This window comes from Xyrauchen texanus, chromosome 28, assembly GCF_025860055.1.
Source record: "Xyrauchen texanus isolate HMW12.3.18 chromosome 28, RBS_HiC_50CHRs, whole genome shotgun sequence".
NCBI lineage: Eukaryota > Metazoa > Chordata > Actinopteri > Cypriniformes > Catostomidae > Xyrauchen > Xyrauchen texanus.
The window spans coordinates 2015506-2026108 of record NC_068303.1 but is presented as its reverse complement, the minus strand read 5'-3'; the positions used below and the strand labels follow the sequence as shown (position 1 = coordinate 2026108).

General features: G+C 32.4%; 1 protein-coding gene across 1 annotated transcript; it reads right to left on the bottom strand.

The window, feature by feature from the left end:
* Positions 1-1381: 1381 nt before the first annotated feature.
* On the bottom strand, positions 1382-8330 carry c28h8orf82 (chromosome 28 C8orf82 homolog). Its single transcript, XM_052095292.1, has 3 exons — positions 8108-8330; positions 7983-8031; positions 1382-1881 (listed from the first exon to the last, which is right to left on the bottom strand). Exons 1-3 carry the CDS (start codon positions 8240-8242, stop codon positions 1427-1429), a joined length of 639 nt encoding a protein of 212 aa, XP_051951252.1. The 5' UTR covers positions 8243-8330; the 3' UTR covers positions 1382-1426.
* Positions 8331-10603: the final 2273 nt, after the last annotated feature.

Genomic DNA, 10603 nt, shown 5'->3' with positions numbered 1-10603 from the left:
AGTGGAAAATAATATTAACCCTTTGAAATTAGCTGGTTTTCTGTATTAACTGGTCATAACATGTGATCTCATCTTCATCAAAGTCACAAATATAGACAAACATAATGTGCTTAATCTAACAACATACACTCAATTATAATCTTTCATGTCTTTATTGAACACATCCCATTAAACATTCACAGATCTGTGGAAAAAGTAAGTGAACCCTTGGATTTAATAACTGGATGATTTTCCTTTGGCAGCAATAACCTCGACTAAGCGTTTAGCAAGCATAACCAATCCGGTAGATGCGGATTAACCTGCACAACTTTCAGAAGCAATTTTGGACCATTCTTCCTTACAGAACTGCTTCATTCATATTCTCTTAGGATAGCTGGTGTTAACAGCTCTCTTGAGGTCATTCCACAGCATCTCTATTAGGTTCAGGTCTGGGCTCTGTCTGGGACATTCCAAAAGTGGATTTTCTTTTTTTTAAGACATTCTGTTGTGGATGTACTACCATCTTTAGTGTCATTGTCCTGCTGCATCACCCAACTTCTACTGAGCTTCAGCTGGTGCACAGACACCCTGACATTATCCTGTAGGATATCTTGATAAACTTGGAAATGCATTTTTCCCCCTATGATGGTCCAGGCCCTGAAGCAGCCCCAAATCATAATGCTCCCTCCACCGTACCTCACTGGGATGTTTCAATGTTGGTACACGGTGCCCTTTTTATGCCATCCGTAGTGCTGCATGTTCTTCCCAAACAATTCAACCTTAGTTTCATCAGTCCACAAAACATTTTCCCAGTAGTGTTGTGGAGTGTGAAGGTGGTCTTTTTAAGGTGGAAATTTTACCTCATTGAGCATTCTGCGGTGTGCCCTTTGAGTCATCTTGGCTGGACGGCCACTTCTAGTGAGAGTACCTATAGTACTAAATCGTCTCCATTTATAGACAGATTGTCTAACTGTGGACAGATGAATATCTAATCTCTTCCCGATAACTATGTAACCTTTTCCAGCTTTATGCAAAGCAACAATTCTTAATCGTAGATCTTCTGAAATCTCTTTGTGAGGCACGGTCCACGTCAGCAGATGCTGACTCAAAATGTCTGAGTGCTTTTTACAAGTCGTTTTAAAGTAGCTCTAACCCACACTGCCAATCTCATTTCATTAATTGGATGCCAGGTTTGCCAACCCCTGACTATAATTAGCTTCAGTTGATGTCATTAGTCTAGGGGTTCCCATACTTTTTCCAACCTACATTGTGAATGTTTGTATGATGTATTCAGTATGTACAATATTGGAACAGAATGTGGGTTTGAAGCAACAAGATAGATTAAATAAATATTGACAGAACTTAATTTTTTGTGTAAAACATAAAACTGTACTCAGGTTACTGTAGTTTATTGATAGTTTATTTGAGTAGTTTGATCATTGTAATGTTATTGTACATTTTTTTGAAGAGGAAAGTATGTTGCCAGCTCTGTTGTCAGAGTATGTCGATTCCCCGCCCACATGAAATGAGTGGGCTGGCCTGTACCCTCCTGACCCGTGGCATATTCAAAGTGGGCACTCAGCTCAATAGATAATGAGGAGCGTACCAGCCCAACACCTCTTCCCCGTTCAGGACCAGGATGGTACACTCGGCCACTGACCGGATGCATGAAGAGTGATTCTGGGCGGAACGGAACAGCCAATTTAGCCCCACCCCCACAATATGACAGACGCTCCTCATGCCCCGTCTCCGATAACAGGTGAGTGAAGACGATTGGCTGATCTTCACAGCGCAGGAAGTTGCGCTCGCGTCCGCAGAGCGAGATGAAGGGGAAGTCCTGCTGATAACGGCCGCTGTGGTTCACTTTTAGATGGTTGAAGAAGAATACTAAGAACTGCTGATCTAATGGATATAAACAGATGGGACGGTTTTTAATATAACCCTGATTTATTCTATTTATTATTTATAAAAAATAAAATAAAATAATATATATATATATTTTTTTTTTTTTAAATCGCTATCGTCCAATAGTTTTTTTTTGTTAAAATCGGTATCGTCCAATAGTTTTTTGGTTAAAATCTCTATTGTCCTATAGATTGTTTTTTAAAATCGCTATCGTCCAATAGTTTTTTTGTTAAAATCGCTATCGTCCAATAGTTTTTTGGTTAAAATCGTTATCGTCCTATAGTTTTTTTTTGTTAAAATCGCTATCGTCCTATAGTTTTTTGGTTAAAATTGTTATCGTCCTATAGTTTTTTTTTGTTAAAATCGCTATCGTCCTATAGTTTTTTTGGTTAAAATCGCTATCGTCCTATAGATTGTTTTTTAAAATCGCTATCGTCCTATAGATTGTTTTTTAAAATCGCTATCGTCCTATAGATTGTTTTTTAAAATCGCTATCGTCCAATAGTTTTTTGGTTAAAATTGTTATCGTCCTATAGTTTTTTTTGGTTAAAATTGTTATCATCCTATAGTTTTTTTGGGTTAAAATCGCTATCGTCCAATAGTTTTTTGGTTAAAATCGTTATCGTCCTATAGTTTTTTTTTGTTAAAATCGCTATCGTCCTATAGTTTTTTGGTTAAAATCGTTATCGTCCTATAGTTTTTTTTTGTTAAAATCGCTATCGTCCTATAGATTGTTTTTTAAAATCGCTATCGTCCTATAGATTGTTTTTTAAAATCGCTATCGTCCTATAGTTTTTTTGGTTAAAATCTCTATCGTCCTGTAGTTTTTTTTTGTTAAAATCGCTATCGTCCAATAGGTTTTTTTTGTTAAAATCGTTATCGTCCTATAGTTTTTTTTTGTTAAAATCGCTATCGTCCTATAGTTTTTTTGGGTTAAAATCGTTATCGTCCTATAGTTTTTTTTTGTTAAAATCGTTATCGTCCTATAGTTTTTTTTTGTTAAAATCGCTATCGTCCAATAGTTTTTTGGTTAAAATCGTTATCGTCCTATAGTTTTTTTGGGTTAAAATCGTTATCGTCCTATAGTTTTTTTTTGTTAAAATTGCTATCGTCCTATAGTTTTTTTTTTGTTAAAATCGCTATCGTCCTATAGTTTTTTTGGTTAAAATCGCTATCGTCCAATAGATTGTTTTTTAAAATCGCTATCGTCCAATAGTTTTTTGGTTAAAATTGTTATCGTCCTATAGTGTTTTTTGGTTAAAATCTCTATCGTCCTATAGATTGTTTTTTAAAATCGCTATCGTCCAATAGTTTTTTGGTTAAAATCGCTATCGTCCGATAGGTTTTTGGTTAAAATTGTTATCGTCCTATAGTTTTTTTTGGTTAAAATCTCTATCGTCCTATAGATTGTTTTTTAAAATCGGTATCGTCCAATAGGTTTTTGGTTAAAATCGCTATCGTCCTAGTTTTTTTTTTTTGTTAAAATCGCTATCGTCCAATAGGTTTTTGGTTAAAATCGTTATCGTCCTATAGTTTTTTTGGGTTAAAATCGTTATCGTCCTATAGTTTTTTTGGTTGAAATCGCTATCGTCCAATAGGTTTTTGGTTAAAATCGTTATCGTCCTATAGTTTTTTTTTGTTAAAATCGCTATCGTCCTATAGTTTTTTTGGTTAAAATTGCTATCGTCCTATAGATTGTTTTTTAAAATCGTATCGCCCAATAGTTTTTTGGTTAAAATTGTTATCGTCCTATAGTTTTTTTGGTTAAAATCGCTATCGTCCATATAGATTGTTTTTGGTTAAAATCGCTATCGTCCTATAGTTTTTTGGTTAAAATCGCTATCGTCCTATAGTTTTTTTGGTTAAAATCGTTATCGTCCTATAGTTTTTTTGGTTAAAATCGCTATCGTCCAATAGGTTTTTGGTTAAAATCGCTATCGCCCTATAGTTTTTTTGGTTAAAATCGGCTAGTTGATCGTCCAATAGTTTTTTTTGTTAAAATCGCTATCGTCCTATAGTTTTTGGTTAAAATCGCTATCGTCCTATAGATTGTTTTTGGTTAAAATTGTTATCGTCCTATAGTTTTTTGGTTAAAATCGCTATCGTCCTATAGATTGTTTTTAAAATCGCTATCGTCCAATAGTTTTTTGGTTAAAATTGTTATCGTCCTATAGTTTTTTTTGGTTAAAATTGTTATCGTCCTATAGTTTTTTTTGGTTAAAATCTCTATCGTCCAATAGTTTTTTGGTTAAAATTGTTATCGTCCTATAGTTTTTTTTGGTTAAAATTGTTATCGTCCTATAGTTTTTTTTGGTTAAAATCGCTATCGTCCTATAGATTGTTTTTTAAAATCGTTATCGTCCTATAGTTTTTTGGTTAAAATTGTTATCGTCCTATAGTTTTTTTTTGTTAAAATCGCTATCGTCCTATAGTTGTTTTTGGTTAAAATCGCTATCGTCCAATAGTTTTTTGGTTAAAATTGTTATCGTCCTATAGTTTTTTTTGGTTAAAATCGCTATCGTCCTATAGATTGTTTTTTAAAATCGTTATCGTCCTATAGTTTTTTTTTGTTAAAATCGCTATCGTCCTATAGTTTTTTTTTGTTAAAATCGCTATCGTCCTATAGTTTTTGGTTAAAATCGTTATCGTCCTATAGTTTTTTTTTTGTTAAAATCGCTATCGTCCTATAGTTTTTTTGGTTAAAATCGCTATCGTCCTATAGATTGTTTTTTAAAATCGCTATCGTCCTATAGATTGTTTTTTAAAATCGCTATCGTCCTATAGTTTTTTTGGTTAAAATCTCTATCGTCCTGTAGATTGTTTTTTAAAATCGCTATCGTCCAATAGGTTTTTGGTTAAAATTGCTATCGTCCTAGTTTTTTTTTTTTGTTAAAATCGGTATCGTCCAATAGGTTTTTGGTGAAAATCGCTATCGTCCTATAGTTTTTTTGGGTTAAAATCGTTATCGTCCTATAGTTTTTTTTGGTTAAAATCGCTATCGTCCTATAGATTTTTGGTTAAAATCGCTATCGTCCAATAGTTTTTTTTGGTTGAAATCGCTATCGTCCAATAGTTTTTTTGGGTTAAAATCGTTATCGTCCTATAGTTTTTTGGGTTAAAATCGCTATCGTCCTATAGATTTTTGGTTAAAATTGTTATCGTCCTATAGTTTTTTTTTGTTAAAATCGCTATCGTCCTATAGATTGTTTTTTAAAATCGCTATCGTCCTATAGATTGTTTTTTAAAATCGCTATCGTCCAATAGGTTTTTGGTTAAAATTGTTATCGTCCTATAGTTTTTTTTGGTTAAAATCTCTATCGTCCTATAGATTGTTTTTTAAAATCGGTATCGTCCAATAGGTTTTTGGTTAAAATCGCTATCGTCCTAGTTTTTTTTTTTTTTGTTAAAATCGCTATAGTCCAATAGGTTTTTGGTTAAAATCGCTATCGTCCTATAGATTGTTTTTTAAAATCGTTATCGTCCTATAGTTTTTTTTGGTTAAAATCGCTATCGTCCTATAGATTTTTGGTTAAAATCGCTATCGTCCTATAGATTTTTGGTTAAAATCGCTATCGTCCAATAGGTTTTTGGTTAAAATCGTTATCGTCCAATAGTTTTTTTTTGTTAAAATCGCTATCGTCCTATAGTTTTTTTGGTTAAAATCGCTATCGTCCTATAGATTGTTTTTTAAAATCGGTATCGTCCAATAGTTTTTTGGTTAAAATTGTTATCGTCCTATAGTTTTTTTGGTTAAAATCGCTATCGTCCTATAGATTGTTTTTTAAAATCGCTATCGTCCAATAGTTTTTTGGTTAAAATTGCTATCGTCCTATAGTTTTTTTGGGTTAAAATCGCTATCGTCCAATAGTTTTTTTGGGTTAAAATCGTTATCGTCCTATAGTTTTTTTGGGTTAAAATCGCTATCGTCCAATAGGTTTTTGGTTAAAATTGTTATCGTCCTATAGTTTTTTTGGTTAAAATCGCTATCGTCCTATAGGTTTTTGGTTAAAATTGTTATCGTCCTATAGTTTTTTTGGGTTAAAATCGCTATCGTCCAATAGGTTTTTGGTTAAAATTGTTATCGTCCAATAGTTTTTTTTTGTTAAAATCGCTATCGTCCTATAGTTTTTTTGGTTAAAATTGCTATCGTCCTATAGATTGTTTTTTAAAATCGGTATCGTCCAATAGTTTTTTGGTTAAAATTGTTATCGTCCTATAGTTTTTTTGGTTAAAATCGCTATCGTCCTATAGATTGTTTTTTAAAATCGCTATCGTCCAATAGTTTTTTGGTTAAAATTGTTATCGTCCTATAGTTTTTTTTGGTTAAAATTGTTATCGTCCTATAGTTTTTTTTGGTTAAAATCTCTATCGTCCAATAGTTTTTTGGTTAAAATTGTTATCGTCCTATAGTTTTTTTTGGTTAAAATTGTTATCGTCCTATAGTTTTTTTTGGTTAAAATCGCTATCGTCCTATAGATTGTTTTGTTAAAATCGTTATCGATCCTATAGGTTTTTGGTTAAAATTGTTATCGTCCTATAGTTTTTTTTGTTAAAATCGCTATCGTCCTATAGTTTTTTTGATTAAAATCGCTATCGTCCTATAGATTGTTTTTTAAAATCGCTATCGTCCAATAGTTTTTTGGTTAAAATTGTTATCGTCCTATAGTTTTTTTTGGTTAAAATCGCTATCGTCCTATAGATTGTTTTTTAAAATCGTTATCGTCCTATAGTTTTTTGGTTAAAATTGTTATCGTCCTATAGTTTTTTTTGGTTAAAATTGCTATCGTCCTATAGATTGTTTTTTAAAATCGGTATCGTCCAATAGGTTTTTGGTTAAAATTGTTATCGTCCTATAGTTTTTTTTGGTTAAAATCGCTATCGTCCTATAGTTTTTTTGGTTAAAATTGCTATCGTCCTATAGTTTTTTGGTTAAAATTGTTATCGTCCTATAGTTTTTTTTTGTTAAAATCGCTATCGTCCTATAGTTTTTTTGGTTAAAATTGCTATCGTCCTATAGATAGTTTTTTAAAATCGGTATCGTCCAATAGTTTTTTGGTTAAAATTGTTATCGTCCTATAGTTTTTTGTTAAAATCGCTATCGTCCTATCCTGTTATCATCATTCTGTTAAAGTTAGTATTGTATAATCGTTTTAATCGTATTGGCCTATAGTTTGTTGTTTTTTTAATCGGTATCGTATTGGCCTATTTTATTTTATTTTTTGTTAAAATTGATATGTCAACATATCATTTATTTTTGTTAAAATTGGTATCGTATCATTATATAGTTTTTATTAAAAATAGTATTGTATTGGCCTATTTTATTTATTTTTCTGTTAAAATTGGTTTTTCAAAATTGTTTTTGTTGTTGTTGTTTTTAAAATCGATATCATGTCAACCCAGGTTGTTTTTTTTTGTTAAAATCGGTATCATCCTATAGTTTTTTTTTTTATTAGTTTTTTTTTTAATCTGTATCGTCCTATAGTTGTTGTTAAAATTGATATGTCGACCTATCGTCGTTTTATTGGTATCATATCAGTCTATAGTTTTTTATAAAAAAATATATTATTAGTATCGGCCTATAATTGTTGTTTTTAAATCAGTATCGTATCGGCCTATAGGTCTTTGTTAAAATCAGTTTCGTATTGTCCTATTTTTTGTTGTTGTTGTTTTTAAAATCGATATCATGTCGACCCAGGTTGATTTTGGCAAAATCGGTATCGTCCTATAGTTTTTTGTTAAATTAGTATCGTATCGGCCTATAGTTGTTGTTTTTTAATCGGTATTGTATTGGCCTATTTTAATAATTTTTTTAATTTATTTTGCTAAAATTGGTATCATCCTATAGTTTTTTTTTTTTTTTTTTTGTTAAAATGTATAATGTATTGGCCAATTTTTTTGTTTTCATCACTATTGCCCTACAGTTTTTTGTTAAAATCTGTATCATTAAAAAAAGAAATCATATCGGCACATCCCAAATATAACCCTACCCTTATGTCTAAACCTTACCACTAATATAACAGAAATATAACCAACGAACAATATAATAACAAGAAGACACCAGTACACAGCGAAGAGTGGGTCAGAAAAGAGCTCAATACCCTTGAAACAGGTGACAAAGTTCTTCACCTTGGTATCATCCAGAAAGAGCTTAGGAAAAGAGAAGACGCATTAACATGGAAATTACATCGAAATAAACAATATATCCATCAGATCAGTGGTGTACCTGTCCTTGATGATCAATATAGTAAAAATATTCGCGGATTCTTGGCTCTGGACTTTGTCCTTGTGTGTATGAGGACACATTCCTGAAGAACGATAACTTCCATTTACTACCGAACAACCTATTAACAACTCTCATGACTGATTTATCTACAATTTAACCGCTCCATTGTGGAAATATGTGTTACAGTGTAAAGTGTCCGGTTATTTGTTTATGTTTGGAGCGTTCCGTCCGTATCAAAGTCCGGGCGGAAACAAAGCCCGACTGACGTCAGTTCTTGCGGTTTGAAAACGCCGTGATTCTGCAGTGTAAAACTCTTAAAACTTTGAGAGACCTTCACAACATTTTTGTATTTTTAATTTTTGTTTTTTCGCTTTCATTTTGGCTGTTTATGCCAACTGCATACATTTTGCTATTTTTGCTATTTTGGGGGATTTTGATATTTCAACCTCAGTTCCTATAATACATCTATAATACACATAATAGTCACTCTCAGGACCTTCAGGACAAAAAAATGTCCCCATTGAAACCCATTAAAATGGTAATATTTGATCCCAGTGCCATTAAAGCATAAAATCATGAATTCTGTAATATTATGCTTTCATGCTGGAGCGCTGGCTTCAAAATGTAGATTTTTTTTTATTTTCCACCAGATGGCGCCATTTGTCTCATGTGTAGCCTATGGAGCAAATACAAGCTTTTCCCCTATTTTCTGTTTACTGTATTAGATCACTGCAGGCCAGCTGAATAAATGATGCGGCTAAAATTGTGTGTGTGTGTGTGTGTGTGTGTGTGTGTGTGTGTGTGTGTGTGTGTGTGTGTGTGTGTGTGTGTTTTGTATGTGTGTATTGATAAGGGAGTGTGTGTGTGTGTGTGTGTGTGTGTGTGTGTGTGTGTGTGTGTGTGTGTGTGTGTGTGTGTGTGTGTGTATGTGTGAGCGTGTATTTATCACTTTGTGGGGACCAAATGTCCCCATAAGGATAGTAAAACCCGAAATTTTTGACCTTGTGGGGACATTTTGTCGGTCCCCATGAGGAAAACAGCTTATAAATCATACTAAATTATGTTTTTTGAAAAGGTAAAAATGCAGAAAGTTTTCTGTGAGGGTTAGGTTTAGGGGTAGAGTTAGGTTTAGGGGATAGAATATAAAGTTTGTACAGTATAAAAACCATTATGTCTATGGAAAGTCCCCATAAAACATGGAAACACAACATGTGTGTGTGTGTGTGTGTGTGTGTGTGTGTGTGTGTGTGTGTGTGTTGGTATGAATGTCATAGTGTGTTTTGTATGTGTGTATTGATAAGGGAGTGTGTGTGTGTGTTGGTATGGATGTCATAGTGTGTTTTGTATGTGTGTATTGAGAAGTGTGTGTGTGTGTAAAAAACAACAGTGTCATTATGTAAACAAACATATATACTTATAGGGTTAAAATCCTGAAAATGATTGAATATTTGGTAGTTTTGATTTTGATGTTGGTTAAAAAGACAGTGAAAGTGGAAATTAATATTAATATCTAATATTTTTATGTCAGTTTTTTGACGTGGACATTTTTGTCCTCTAAGGTCCTGATTGTGTATCTGACACTGCACAAAAACAAATTATGCATCAAAATCAATGTTGTTGCTAATCAATGACATATCCCAGACTGTGATAATCCACCAAAAAATAAAAATAAATAATAATAAAAAAAATCCCTTAGCATTTAGTAAATGGAAAATAATAAATATTTTGTTATTTTTCTCTTATAAAAAACAACAGTAGCATTATGTAAACAAACAGGCATTTAAAGGGTTAAAATCCTGAAAATCAATGAATATTTGGTAGTTATGATCAGGACAGATGTTGGTTAAAAAATTTAACTCATTGAAAGTGGAAAATAATATTAATATATAATATTATTATGGCAGTTTTTATACACAGATATTTTTGTCATCTAAGGACCTCTGAGTGACTTATTTTTATCGACGCACAAGGGAAACTTGTTATAAAATAATTTTAGGTTCATATAATATATTTTGAGGTATAAATAATCGTTAAATGTTTATTCTGTAGTAAAAGCAGTCGCATTATTTAAAAAGCAGCTCGAGCGTATCTAACTGTGTTTAATCACTAAGACGCCACGTGTTACTTCATTAGTGAAAAGTCATTTTCCAAGCAGGAAAGTGAACGTCTAAAGACCAAAGACGTCCTTCATACTTCATCAGAATTTCATGTGTGATGTCATATTAGAATGTTTATTGGCAGAAATTGTGTTGACATTGCCTCTTAAAGGTGCACTCAGTCATTTAAAACGTTTACTTCAATAGAAATTAATTGTAATTTTGAAACCCATGTCTAAAACCATGACCACTCATATTAAAATGCAGACTCCAGTCATATCAGCAACCTTATAAAAGCATGGAGAGGGTCCACACATGGGGGCTGCCATTGCACTGTAACCGTCTGTTATTTGACACTTTCACTCACTGATTAAAGTAATCATGGCTGACTGTTACTCCA

Bases quoted from the DNA above. Each gene is read 5' to 3' on its own strand.
- c28h8orf82 (XM_052095292.1), bottom strand. From the start codon at position 8,242: ATGAGAGTTGTTAATAGGTTGTTCGGTAGTAAATGGAAGTTATCGTTC. The intron at 8,032-8,107 runs GTACACCACTGA...TCTTTTCCTAAG, and splicing joins ATATTGATCATCAAGGACAG to CTCTTTCTGGATGATACCAA. The intron at 1,882-7,982 runs GTATTGAGCTCT...TATATCCATTAG, and splicing joins CTTTGTCACCTGTTTCAAGG to ATCAGCAGTTCTTAGTATTC.